Raw genomic sequence first — 15,288 nt, 5'->3', positions numbered from 1 at the left:
TGCTTCACGCCGATTTGGGGCCTATTATACGTATAAAATCGTTACTGGCTTACTGCCCCTGAATTTTAGTGGATACATTTGTGATCTGCACTATTTCTAACAAAATTGGAGACAACTGCTTCAGTTGTACTTGTTTGATTCAAATATATGAGCACTTCATAAACCAGTTCACCTTTTAAAGTTAACAATGCTGCCATTTAAATATCGTTGTTAACCTTTAACATAGTTCTGAACAATCAGCCCATTATTGAAAAATTACTTGTCTTATACTCATCGAACAATTATGTAAAATGTGTTAAGAAACCTCCCCAAAAACAACAACTAACAAATTAACACCCTGTAGGATTCTTATTTAAATCTCTTATATGTCAACGCCAGTGACAAAATGTCTTGATATTAAATTACAAAGAAAATTCTGTGGTTTTCTTTGGATTTAGTTTCCATGGCAACAGTAGTAATTATATATGGAGACCATATTAAATATTTTGTTACCGCACATTTGCCAGGGAAATCTAGGGATATTACGTTAAATCAATACCATTGTTTGGTTTATCCAGGACTCTCACATGTTTTTTGTAAATCCCAACAGGTTGTATAATTTTATGTGTGTTATTTTTTTGTCAAGGACGATTGTACTCTTAAACGGATTCGTTCAGGTTATATAGGGTCAGGCAAGTTATTTTTTTGTGTGTGTGATATGTGAGCGAAATGCTTGTTTCAATGATCAAACATCATCAAATAAGAGCTCTACTAAAATGCTCTATTTTGCTAGAAAGTGTGTGTAAGGTTATATCTTGAGCTTGGATTTACAAAATTCTGTACAATTTTAATAATAAATATCTGCCAGTTGGAGTTTCGGTGTTGGTTCATAATAGTTAGTAAAATTACTCAATTTCAATACAAACTCATTGTAAACATAAAATTTGTGAGTGAGTCCTTTAAGGTTAGCCATCCATAAGGATGCAAAGATGTGTTAGTGCATTTAAGGTAGGCTGTCCATCTTTAGGATGCAAAGATGTGTTTGTGCATTTAAGTTAAGTCATCCATCAATTGGACGCAAAGGTGTGTAAGTGCATTTAAGGTAAGTCATTCATCATTAGGATGCAATGGTGTGTTAGTGCATTTCAGGTAAGTCATCCATCATTAGGATGATAAGATGTGTTTGTGCATTTAAGGTAAGTCATCCATGGTAAGGATGCAAAGACGTGGAAGTGCATTTAAGGTAAGTCATCCATCGTAAGGATGCAAAGACGTGTTAGTGCTTTTAAGGTAAGTCATCCATCAGTAGGATGCAAAGATGTGTTAGTGCATTTAAGGTAAGTCATCCATCATTAGGATGATAAGATGTGTTAGTGCATTTAAGGTAAGTCATCCATCATTAGGATGATAAGATGTGTTAGTGCATTTAAGGTAAGTCATCCATCATTAGGATGATAAGATGTGTTAGTGCATTTAAGGTAAGTCATCCATCATTAGGATGCAAAGATGCGTTAGTGCATTTCAGGTAAGTCATCCATCATTAGGATGCAAAGATGCATTAGTGCATTTCAGGTAAGTCATCCATCATTAGGATGCAATGGTGTGTTAGTGCATTTCAGGTAAGTCATCCATCATTAGGATGATAAGATGTGTTAGTGCATTTAAGGTAAGTCATCCATCATTAGGATGATAAGATGTGTTAGTGCATTTAAGGTAAGCCATCCATCAGTAGGATGCAAAGATGCATTAGTGCATTTCAGGTGAGTCATCCATCATTAGGATGCAAAGACGTGGAAGTGCATTTAAGGTTAGTCATCCATCATTAGGATGATAAGATGTGTTTGTGCATTAAATGTAAGTCATCCATGGTAAGGATGCAAAGACGTGGAAGTGCATTTAAGGTAAGTCATCCATCATTAGGATGATAAGATGTGTTTGTGCATTAAATGTAAGTCATCCATCGTAAGGATGCAAAGACGTGTTAGTGCTTTTAAGGTAAGTCATCCATCAGTAGGATGCAAAGATGTGTTAGTGCATTTAAGGTAAGTCATCCATCATTAGGATGATAAGATGTGTTAGTGCATTTAAGGTAAGTCATCCATCATTAGGATGATAAGATGTGTTAGTGCATTTAAGGTAAGTCATCCATCATTAGGATGCAAAGATGTGTTAGTGCATTTCAGGTAAGTCATCCATCATTAGGATGCAAAGATGTGTTAGTGCATTTCAGGTAAGTCATCCATCATTAGGATGCAAAGATGTGTTAGTGCATTTAAGGTAAGTCATCCATCCTTAGGATGCAAAGATGTGTTAGTGCATTTAAGGTAAGTCATCCATCCTTAGGATGCAAAGATGTGTAAGTGCATTTCAGGTAAGTCATCCATCCTTAGGATGCAAAGATGTGTAAGTGCATTTCAGGTAAGTCATTCATCCTTAGGATGCAAAGATGTGTTAGTGCATTTCAGGTAAGTCATCCATCATTAGGATGCAAAGATGTGTTAGTGCATTTCAGGTTTACAAGCCATCCATCATTAGGATGCAAAGATGTGTTAGTGCATTTCAGGTTTACAAGCCATCCATCATTAGGATGCAAAGATGTGTTTGTGCATTTCAGGTTTACAAGCCATCCATCATTAGGATGCAAATATGTGCATTTTAGGTATTAACATCAATATTATAATATACTATAATGATATGATTTATTAAAGGGAGGTAATTAACAACTTTTTTTCTATGATTATATAGCAATTGTATTTATTTGTTTCTTAAAGAACATAGCCCCTATATTTTAACAAACTCTTGGTAAAAACGTAATTATTCAAACCTAAAGGAACTCGCTCATGTTTTTGGGCCAAAAATTAGTTTTCTCGGTAATGCATATGAAAACACTTATTTAACTCTCTGGTATTGAAATGTGATGGAAATTTTGACCTTTTAACAATACATTGATAACAATGTGATAATGTCAATCAAACAATTACGCAACAGCAAAGCCATTATTAAGTGACCATTAGTGTTATCAACTGTAATGAAAATTGTGATCTTCAAAGACAATTTTTGAGCAAATATCAACATTTGCTGAAGGGTTTCGGCTTTTGGTATCACTTATTTTAGTTTCAGCACTCTTACAAAAAAGTGCATTTGACATATTATGAGCAAGTCCCTTTAACATGATTTCAATGGAAGTGCTCTTTCATTTCAATGGAAGCACTCTTTGATTTTATTGGAAGCGCTCTTTGATTTCAATGGAAGCACTCTTTGATTTTAATGGAAGCACTCTTTGATTTCAATGGAAGCACTCTTTGATTTTAATGGAAGCACTCTTTGATTTTAATGGAAGCACTCTTTGATTTCAATGGAAGCGCTGTTTGATTTTAATGGAAGTGCTGTTTGATTTTAATGGAAGTGCTCTTTGATTTCAATGAAAGTACTCTTTGCTTTCCTGGAAGCACTCTTTGATTTCAATGGAAGCACTCTTTGATTTATAATGGAAGTGCTCTTTAATTTAAATTAGGGATGGAAGCGAATATCCGAGTATCCGGATATCACGCAAGTATTCGGATACCAAAATGGGTATTCGAATATTCGTTAAGAATTAAAATTTCAATGAAATAGCTTAGCAGAGACATAGCAATTGTTATAAAACTTTTCAGATGAATTATTTCAGGTGATCAACAGTGTCTGTCGTGAAGCGGGTATGTGTCACAAATCGTCTGCTAATTGGGTGTTTGCACAAGGCGTGATATTGTGTCCTTGTGCAGCACCCTGTGAAGTTCTATGACCTTGTTTACAATGACATGTGTTGTTTTATGATTTTATTGACACTAATTGGCACTAGTTGATATTAAACGGATTGATCATTAATCCGTAGGAATTGATCGTCTAATCACAAGATAAGGGTCGTGCAATCAAAGCTATTAATGACCAATCGTATTTTTTATGAATATGCATGAAGAAATTATTGCCATCTGAACAATAAATACAAAAACAAATTTGTTTATCTTTTCACTTTTCAATAAAATACTTATTTCATATTTTTCATACGATATGTAAACATGTTTAGTTTATTAATAAATAAAAAAAGTACACACATGTAAATAAAGAAAAATCAGATCGTCTTTTTGTCTTCTTATCTTTTCCGCAATTATATCCTTCATTACAAAACACCGCAGAAATTGTAGGTATTGCATTAAATCAAACAATGTAATGAAATAAAATTACAATCGACTATCAAATAATCAAAGCGTGTTTAAACAAGAAACCTGCTGATAAATATCAAACTCGAAAGCACGTGGCAGTAACCAAGCAACCACCTCGGCCGAAGTGACTATCATATTCGCGAGGTGTTTATGTGGTATTCATCATGAGTTTTATGACGTAAAATGAGTTGTTTAGCTTTGATTATAACATTATAAATTATTAAGACTGAGAAAGAATAAATGAAAAAGTGAAATTGTCATATGACTAATTATAAATTAAGTGGACAATTATGTCAAATAACAGAAGGTGGGTGACATATAATAGGAAATTTACTTATTATGAAAACAATTTGATACGAGTATCCGGATAGTATTCGAATACTTGATACGAATATCCGGATACCAATTCGGTATCTGGTTTCCATCCCTAATTTAAATGGAAGTGCTCTTAGTTTTTTGATTGAAAAAAAAAATGAAGCATATTATGTTCCTGGTTCTATTTTTTTTATGAAGTCATTATCATTAATGCTGTGCAGTTCGTACGATATGAATGTCGTTTTCCCTGCAGAGAAGAAACCACTAGAATCATACAAGTATTGTAAACATTTCGTTGGTTTATGAATATTGGATTACAGACAAACTTTTGATGTGTCACATTGCTTTTAGCAAAGTGTCGAATGGTGTCATAAAAGTGATTTTCCAAGGGGATAATTGTAGCACTATGGTTAAGTAATACCTTCTCCGCTATACTGCAGACCACTATACCCTAGAGAGAGGTGACGATAGTATCATATGGTCACGCTCAGCGTTTCTGTTGCACGGGATCGTATTTCAAAACTCTAATTTTGTCATGAAATGTGTGAAGACTGCAGCTTTTATGGAAATATTTTTGTCTAGTGTTTATTTAAAGATGTGATGTTGTTTCGATAATGTGATGGGGACATAGCACGCAGTTGCCCGGAATAAAATAATGCCTACTGATAGTTCTCCTCTCGATATTTTTGTTTTATGGGTTATTAAGTCTGAAAAAACGTGATACAATTTGTGGTTTAATAATTTGTTGGCTAATATGTTGTTGTCTTTTATCATTGAAAAATAGAAGTGAACCGTGACCAAGATATCAATGGATTATCGTCTTTTTTTAACTTCATTCCTGGAACTTTTTTTATGTTAATTTCATCTGTTGTAGAATGAATTATGCATGAATATTGTTGATATTAATCAACATGCTAGTTATTAAATGATTAAACGATTAAATAATTCAACTCCTTCTACTTTTTTACATTCCGATATGGGAGTTTATATGTGGACTTAATCAAAGGAGAAAATCTTAAATATGGTATGAGTTCCAATTACAGACCAAGAATTTAAAACTGCTCTCTCACAGATTGACAGTTTTGACAATATTTTAGTTTTTGTCTCAGAATCAGCTGACATTGGTATTAAATTCAATTCATTCATATAAGTTAACTCACAATAGAACCGTTCTCACTTGTTTTGGAAACTGCCGATTTTTTTTCTCCTTAAAGCGTTAGTAATGCATTTAGCTATAAATCATAATCAAAGGTAAATATGAAAAACAGCAATCTGATCTTTTGTCAGCAAACTTGTATCACTGTTTTCCAGACATTTAAGCAAACATTTGTTCATTCCAAAACAAAAAATGTTAAAAGTTATCAAAACGGCCAATCTGTGAGATTGCTGCTTTAAATGGCTTTCCATTATAACTCACTTCTGGCATGATCATTACATTAATTTCAGATGTGATGCTGCCGTTCAAGACCATTTAGTGTTGAAATTTCATTCATTGATAGAACATAAATTGTCTCATGCACTTTGAATGATGCCGATGATTGCGCAACATTTGGTTTAATTGATTATATTTATTCTATTTTCAGCAGGCCAGCAATTATGGAAGAAGACGAGAAACTAAATGAACAGTTGAACTCAAAATATGGGATGAAATTGCATAAAATGTGCAAACAGTGGTGTGTTGTGATGGCATAGTTTAAAACAGTTTCATTTATCATTCGTTGGTTGTGAAGATTTTTATATTACCCTAATGAAAGAATCAATTTCTACCGAAGGTTGTGTGAACAGTTTAGCTAGAATGGACTCAACTGATGATGCTTACTACAGCGACATGACAACGTCAAATATTAGTGTCACTTCTGGGCCTGTCAGTAGACGTTCACATCAGAAACACCATCGACGTCATCATGACCACACTTTGAAATTGGTCAATCAGAACACAGAAAGAGAGAATAGCAGTCCAGACAGTGATGATTCAAATCCCGGACAAATATTTTCGTTCCGACGGACGGGAAGTGAAAAAATTGCTCTAAACAAAGGGACGTCACTCCCGTCAGAACTTAAAGAACTCGATGGCGAGACTTGCGACTGTCATTGTGGTGCCTGCTGCAGTTGTCGTAGTAATCATTCTCAAAATCGGCACTCGCAAGGTTGCCCTGTACACAATTTTATTTGTAAGAAATTGTCGGACGGGGCCGACTGCCAGGTCTCGACAAACAAAGAAACACAACAACTACCCAGTCCGACGGCCATAGAGTCCTGGGGACATTTTAGCAAACATCGTGGCAACCATTACAAGTATCGTCGAAGTGACTATTCAAGCGACAGCGATGAAGAGTCTGCTGTAGGATCGAACAAAAAAAATCTCAAGACACAAATGCTTGTGAAACAAAAATCTCATTTACCCAGTTTGACATTGACTCGACAGAGTTCCTCATCCTCGGCACGGAGTTACGATAAATCGCTAAACAATTCCATAGACCCCTTGAACTCCATGGATGGAGTTAATCCACTGACATTTAAAGAAAGGGTCAAAGTAAGTGTATTAAATTACTTAAATTTTATGCTTTATACTCTGACTCATGATTTTAGCTAAATGGTGATCATGATACATCTTGTAGGGTTTTAGCCAAGTTGATGCAGAAAAGGGACAGGATGCTAAGGGAGAAAGGGGCTCATTTTGTCAGGCTTTGAAAATTTGAACATTTAAAATTTCACAGAAAATATTAGGAATTATACTCAATTGAAGGTTTCAAAAGTCAAATATTAATTTTTAATCATATTTGAAGTTTAAATCAAGACTAAAGAAATATTAGATTATCTTGAGCATTTAATTCTATGAAGGTCGGAAGGTTTTCCATGCTGGTCTCCATAAGGGCAGAAGGGTGCTACTAAATAGGACAGGGTGCAGCACCCTTCCATAACTCTTAAATGCTATCTAATTAAGTCAATTCTTAACATATTTGATTTCCTAAAATGTTCATTGTTGGATTTAAAAAAAAGTGTTTAACATTAACGTGTATATACTAATGGCCAAAAGTCGTGTTCGGTATGGTTTTCATTTGTGCCTTGCAAATCCTCAATGCCAATTTTCAACACATTACTACATGTAACTGTACCGGCAGAACTGGATCAAATTTCAAAACTCTTTTTTCATTGAATGCATATTAATGTCCTTTTTCCATCGATAACAAATTTATGAGTGTGCGATATAAAACAAAACAGAGATTGTAGTTTTTGTGGACTGGACAAGACTTTTGGATATTGTAGTTTTTGTAGACCGGACAAGACTTTTGGCCATTAGTATATATTACATTCACTTAATGTTATTTTTTAACATAAACATTTTAATAGTCAAATTTGAAGAAGGGAGTTGATCATTAAAGTACAGTCAAAACTCGCTATGTCAAAGTCGTTGGGAGCTCAGAAAATACTTTGAGATAAAGAACATTCAATATAACTGAAATATATACATGTAGGTGTATAATTAAACCAAAAATAATCGAAAAAAATGTTTGACATGACCAGAACATTGTAATAACAGAGTTTGACATAGCAAGCTTTAACTGTATACATGTATATATTACATCAAATTAATGAAAATAAGGTATTTTAGATAATATTTAGTTATTATTATACATCTGACCAGTGAAAAACTATAATTAGAAAAAGAATACACTGTCCAGTAGGGCTTTTTCAGAAAAACTTCTGGATCGAGACAATTTTAGTGATTTATACCATTAAAATGAGAAATAACTCCAATAAAAGGGAAATAGCTCCAATAAAAGGGAAATAGTCAAAGAGGGAATAATGTTATTTTAATCATTTGCATAAATCTTCTTGTTTAATTAAATTCAGGGCCATTTTACCAGTGATGGGGAAGACACCATATGTAGCCCTTTTGTTGGGGAATTTCAGAGGCTATTTTGCGGAAATAAACAGGGTCTGGCCCCTGGGGAATTAGCCTCGGTTACGTCAAAAAAGGGTAAAAAGGCCCTGAGATTTAAATTAGACTTTTTCTCACAATTTTGGGACATCTTATGGAGCAAATTAGGAATTGCTGTCATTTTCGGCATTTGGGAAGTAGGCTGATTTCGGCCCTTAATGACTTTGGAGATTTTATTTTATCTCTATGCAATATAGAATCAAATGATACCAAAGCTATAAGGGGTCACTAGGCATCCAAATTTAACAATATTGCCAATGGCTTATTTAAATGACTAAAGTGTCCACATCTCACCCACGATGTAATGGGTTCTATCTGTGGTATAGTGGTAAAAGTGTCCACATCTAACCCACAAGATTGTGGGTTCTATCTGTGGGCTAGTGGTAAAAGTGTCCACATCTCACCCATGAGGTTGTGGGTTCTATCTGTGGTCTAGTGGTAAAAGTGTCCACATCTCACCCACGAGGTTGTGGGTTCTATCAGTGGGCTAGTGGTAACAGTGTCCACATCTCACCCACAAGGTTATGTGTTCTATCAGTGGGCTAGTGGTAAAAGTGTCCACATCTCACCCACGAGGTTGTGGGTTCTATCTGTGGTCTAGTGGTAAAAGTGTCCACATCTCACCCACGAGGTTGTGTGTTCTATCTGTGGTCAAGTGGTAAAAGTGTCCACATCTCACCCACGAGGTTGTGGGTTCTATCAGTGTTCTAGTGGTAAAAGTGTCCACATCTCACCCACGAGGTTGTGGGTTCTATCTGTGGTCTAGTGGTAAAAGTGTCCGCCTCTCACCTACGAGGTTGTGTTCTATCCGTGGTCTAGTTTTTATAAGTGTCCGCCTCTCACCCACGAGGTTGTGGGTTCTATCTGTGGTCTAGTGGTAAAAGTGTGCACATCTCACCCACGAGGTTGTGTGTTCTATCTGTGGTCTAGTGGTAAAAGTGTCCACATCTCACCCACGAGGTTGTGGGTTCTATCTGTGTTCTAGTGGTAAAAGTGTCCACATCTCACCCACGAGGTTGTGTGTTCTATCTGTGGTCTAGTGGTAAAAGTGTCCACATCTCATCCACGAGGTTGTGTGTTCTATACATGGTCTAGTTTAAAATATAAGTGTCCACATCCCACCCAAGAGGTTGTGGGGTCTATTAGTGGTCAAGGTGTCCCGTCACACCCAAGAGGTTGTGTGTTCAAATTAGGGGTACTTTCTAGAAACATGGCTTCTCAATAGGACACCATTACTGGGTTTAACCCAGTAAACTGATTTGAGAGTAAATCATAATACATGTAGCTTTCAATTGTCTTCACAATCAAACTCAAATAGATTAGTATTAAATAACCAAACCCTCATTGCAAGAGGATTATGTTTGTACCAGTAACCTTGCAATTTTCTCACCCTGTCAGATTTCTAATGTTACTTAATGATTCAACCATTGTAGTTTTTCTGTTCAGATGCTTGTAGACATTATCAAGGTAACAATTAAAGAATATCAACAAATGGGTTGGGGTGTAGAAAGTTATCAGGGAGGCTAGAAAAAACAGGATGATGGTATCTTGACAAGCCTTTGGCTGAGGTATTGAGCTCTCCTGCCTTGTTATATGATTTTGTATTTCCGGTAAATAATTAATGAGTCTCTTAGAAGTAGGACATAACAAATAGATTCAATGTTTAGCGTCAGATTTCAGTGTTCGTTTTGGGGCTGAAATTCGGCCCTATTCCCCTGCTGAAAAAGTACATTTTTTTCCCCTACTAAAAAAAATCCTTAAAAAATGTTTAAAAAATGATGAACATTGAAATTCTTAACAGCAAATGTAACATTTTAGTGCCATTTATAAATAGGTTGATAGCTTTGTCGAAAAAAAAGTTTGAAAACAAGTTGAACATTATATGAATCATGATAGCGTTCTTTTCCCTTTTTGCCAAAAGGACGCTATTTTTCCGCTATCAAAGGGCCCCGCCACCAATCCCTAAAACTTAAAAAAAAAAACGCTGCATTTCCAAAACCTGCATAAAAAGTCAAACAGTGTCATAGAAAAAATAATCTCTTATAGTAGGGTTTTCACCAGGTTTTGAAAAGGGCAGGGTGCTGCAGAAGGGGGGCACTCTGGGTGCTAAGGGAGAAAAGGGCACATTGAATCGGGCTGTGAAGAACTTAATATTATTAATTTGACAAACAATGCTGGGAATGGTGTTTATTAGATATAGCCCGGAATTCACATAACTGGATTTTCCCATGCCGGTACAAATAAAAAGTGAATTTTGAGCTATTGAAATTCATGTAACAGACCAATCAGACTCTATTGTTTCGGAAATAACGTGTGTATATATTAAAATGATATTTTGATTGTACCGGAGGATTAGCTTTGGAAAATCAGAATATTTATAATTCTGGACTTAGACTAGTGAACTTATACAAAGTTTCAAATGCCAAGTATGTAAAGGTTGTGTGTATTTATGTTCTTATTAAAAGTTTTGATAAAAACAAAGAAATATTTGACATTCTTACTCATATAATTCTATGAAGGCAGAACTTTGTTAGGATTGGAATTTTGGGTCGTTTATTATCCCTTTAAACATAAAACTAAATTGGCATGGCCTTACTTCTATGGGAATAGCGGTTTGTAAGGTACTCTAAGCCTTGTACTACTCACCCATTAATTTCACCCAGAGCACAACTATCAGATAATACAAATGGATGGCAGCGTAAAAGTCCTCCCTATTATAATTTTTCATTTATCACTCTTACTGATTAATGAAGGTGAATCATTATGTTTGGAAACTGCTCTTTTCTAGCGCATCGGAAGGCATCAGGGTGCATTTCCATCAGTAATTTATTTCCTATGACAGATATTCTTCAGTTGTACTGTACAGATAACTGCTCTTTTTCTGTTGTTTAGGGAATCAATTTAGTTCAACAGTCATACTTTACTGTTTACATATACAAATTTGCTCCTACAAATCTTGATGAAATGGCTCCTAATGTTCTATGAAGAAAATCACGCCTTGGTACATATATCCTCTTAGTATTCTTGCTGAAATAGCCCCCTGTTGACTTTGAAGAATCACTCCTAGACTACCTAGGTACAAATTAGCTCCTAGGATACCTGGTTAAACAGCCTCCTGCTCTTTGAAGAAAATCCCTCCTAGGTACAAATTAGCTCCTAGGATACCTAGTTTAACAGCCTCCTGCTTTTTGAAGAAAATCCCTCCTAGGTACAAATTTGCTCCTAGGATTCCTGACAAAACAGCCTCCTATTCTTCGAAGAAAATCACACCTAGGTACAAATTTGCTCCTAGGATTCCTGACAAAACAGCCTCCTATTCTTCGAAGAAAATCACATCCAGGTACAAATTAGCTCCTTGGATTCCTTACAAAACAGCCTCCTGTTCTTTGAAGAAAATCCCTCCTAGGTACAAATTAGCTCCTAGGATTCCTGACAAAACAGCCTCCTGTTCTTTGAAGAAAATCCCTCCTAGGTACAAATTAGCTCCTAGGACTCCTAATGAAACAGCCTTCTGTCCTTTGAAGAAAATCACTCTTAGGTAAAAATTTGTTCTTAGAATTTTAGATCAAATGGCTCCATGGTCTTTAAAGAAAATTGCTCCTGGGTACAGATTTACCCTTATCTTGCTGAAATGACTCCCTGTTCTTTGAAAAAAATCACTCTTCAATTTTGAATGGAATGGCTCCATGGTCTTTAAAGAAAATTTAAAGATTTTCTTGTAGGATTCCTGAGAAACGGCCTCCTGCACTTTGAAGAAAATCACACCTAGGTACAAATTTGCTCCGAGGACTCTTGATGAAATGGTCCCCTGCTCTTTGAAAAAAAAAAAGGATGAAGTACTGTCATTTATCATATTTCTCAATGTGTATTTTTATATTTTGTATTTTATATATTTTTCAGACAATGGTGCGTTGGTTTTCAGACTTCAACGATGAACAGAAAAATCTCATGCTGAAGGAATTGCTTGTAAGTCTATAGTTGTGTGCACGTTCTTGTTGGATTACAGAATAGTTAGAAGTATAAGATTTTAATAATTTAGTAAAGTTAAGCATTTGACACTATTTTGATAAAATTTTAGGCCTTATCATTCTATCATTTTTCTGAAATAGCAGTTTCAAACTGCATGCTTGTTAAACAGACTATATGCATGATATATGTTACAGACAGGTTTTGAGTTTCCTCAGCTACACTTTTATTGCTAATTGCCAGTCTATGTGATATAACCAACAGATTGATGTTCATTTGCACCAGCTACACCTGCATGGCTGTAAACCAGTCTATGATATCATTTACAGATGGGTTGTGAGTTGCCCCAGCTACACCTGCACAATTGTTAACCAGTCTATGATATTATTTACAGATGGCTTTTTGTTTGTTTATTTGAGTTTATTAAGGTCTGCCCGCACCCATTGGCTGCATTATGGCTTGACCCGGCCGTGACGCCATCACGACTTAAATTGTGTTTAAATGCCATAAGTGACACGAGATAGAAGTGACAGCAATTCGTAGTCAAATCCAGACATTGGAAGACTTGAAGAAACAGAGTGAGATACAAGAGATCCGGGTGCGATACCCTAGCTCTTTGCGAAGAGACCTCTGGGTTCTTTAATGTGCTCGGTGTAAAGCACCGATACATGGGATACAACATTCCTGGGTTGAACCAGTCCTGAGTACACCACTTTTCCAAGCACTATCCTTTGAATGCCGAGCACCAGGCATTTGGAGCTACTTGTACCAGCTTTTAATGTCTTTCGGTATGACGCGGCCCGGGATCGAACCCACGACCTCCCGCTTCGTAGGCAGACGCCTTAACCACAAGGCCACAGAGACGGTTAAAAACTGATGGCTTGTGAGCTGCTCCATTTTATATCTGCACATTTGTTAACCAGTCAATATGATATAATTTACAGTTGAGATGTGAGTTGCCCAGCTACACATGCACAATTGTTAACCAGTCTATGATATTATTTACAGATGGGTTGTGAGCTGCTCCATTTTATATATGCACAGTTGTTAACCAGTCTATATGATAGTAACTACATATGGATTGTGAGTTGTCCCAGCTACATATGCACAGTTGTTAATTAGTCTATATATCATTTACAGATGGGTTGTGAGCTGCCCCAGTTACATCTGTGCAGTTGTTAACCAGTCTATATAATATCATTTACAGGTGGGTTGTGAGCTGCCCCAGGTACATCTGTGCAGTTGTTAACAAGTCTATATAATATCATTTACAGATGGGTTGTGAGCTGCCCCAGGTACATCTGTGCAGTTGTTAACCAGTCTATATGATATCATTTACAGATGGGTTGTGAGCTGCCCCAGGTACACCTGTGCAGTTGTTAACCAGTCTATATAATATCATTTACAGAAGGGTTGTGAGCTGCCCCAGGTACATCTGTGCAGTTGTTAACCAGTCTATATAATATCATTTACAGAAGGGTTGTGAGCTGCCCCAGGTACATCTGTGCAGTAATTAACCAGTCTATATAATATCATTTACAGATGGGTTGTGAGCTGCCCCAGGTACACCTGTGCAGTTGTTAACCAGTCTATATAATATCATTTACAGATAGGTTGTGAGCTGCCCCAGGTACATCTGTGCAGTTGTTAACCAGTCTATATAATATCATTTACAGATGGGTTGTGAGCTGCCCCAGGTACACCTGTGCAGTTGTTAACCAGTCTATATAATATCATTTACAGATAGGTTGTGAGCTGCCCCAGGTACATCTGTGCAGTTGTTAACCAGTCTATATAATATCATTTACAGATAGGTTGTGAGCTGCCCCAGGTACATCTGCGCAGTTGTTAACCAGTCTATATGATATCATTTACAGATGGGTTGTGAGTTGCCCAGTTACACCTGCACAATTGTTAACCAGTCTATGATCTACTTTACAGATGGGTTGTGAGCTGCCCCAGCTTCATCTGCTGTCGGTCAAGATGGAGGCCAATCTCCACCATGGCTGCCCACCAAACTGCCAGGACCTTCTAACCTGGCTGCCCACAAACCAAGCAACTAAGATACTCTCCTACCTTGATCCAGGTTTGTCACTCTAGTACATTTTACTTCAAGAGTTTTTCCCACTGTTAAATATGTACACACTTTTCCACTTTTCATCCTTTCTCTTATCGATGTTCAAAACAAAGGTTATGTAGGGGGTATGGGGTTGCACCTGGTGTGTCCCAACCCCTCAAAATTGTCCAAGTTTACTTTAAATTTCAATGTAAGGAAAAATAGGAATAAAATACCCCCCAAAAGCTCCTTTTAGGACAAGAAAGTGATAAATGTTCTACCCCCAAACCCCCTTGCCAAACCCCCTTGCCAACACTGTTTACCATATAAATTTTGTTTCTGAGGGAGGGGCGCAGGTCAAAAGGTTACACCCCGCCCCGTTAAACATTAAATCCTGGATTCAGCTCTGGTTAAATATCATAATGTGTGCTTTAATTGTTAATGAAACAGACACAAATTGAAACTAATTGAAAACAAATCTCCTGCAGACAATATTGTTTGTGAAAATCGCACAAAAATTAATAAATATTTCACCTTACTGCATCTTCAATCCTCATATTAGCTACAATATTTATGTTTTAAAGGATTGCCCTGATGTGATGTGGCAATTTCTGATATTTTTTTTAACATTTTTTTTCCAGTCAGTCTGTGTCGCGCGTGCCAAGTCTGTAAAGTATGGAGCCAGTTGTCTGAAGAGCAGTCGCTATGGCGACGGTTTTGTTGTCAGCCAAAATGGCGGCTGTGTAAAGCGGCGGAGCATAAACAAGTCATAAGTCACATGTCACATGGCAGTATACAGGTGGGTGGAGAAGAGTGGGACTGTTTTATCA

At 36.5% G+C, this 15,288-nt stretch overlaps 1 protein-coding gene across 1 annotated transcript in view; it reads left to right on the top strand.

Moving 5' to 3' along the window:
- The window catches only part of LOC128218339 (uncharacterized), a 37,790-nt gene that overhangs the window by 2,990 nt on the left and 19,512 nt on the right, over positions 1-15,288 (top strand). Inside the window, exons 2-5 of the mRNA XM_052925986.1 lie at positions 6,077-7,026; positions 12,337-12,402; positions 14,344-14,488; positions 15,100-15,257. Coding sequence (XP_052781946.1) covers positions 6,241-7,026; positions 12,337-12,402; positions 14,344-14,488; positions 15,100-15,257 — 1,155 coding nt within the window. The 5' untranslated portion in view covers positions 6,077-6,240. The remainder of the gene's footprint in view (positions 1-6,076; positions 7,027-12,336; positions 12,403-14,343; positions 14,489-15,099; positions 15,258-15,288) is intronic.

This window comes from Mya arenaria, chromosome 14 (genome assembly GCF_026914265.1).
Source record: "Mya arenaria isolate MELC-2E11 chromosome 14, ASM2691426v1".
NCBI lineage: Eukaryota > Metazoa > Mollusca > Bivalvia > Myida > Myidae > Mya > Mya arenaria.
This window is presented reverse-complemented; position numbering and strand designations above follow the sequence as displayed.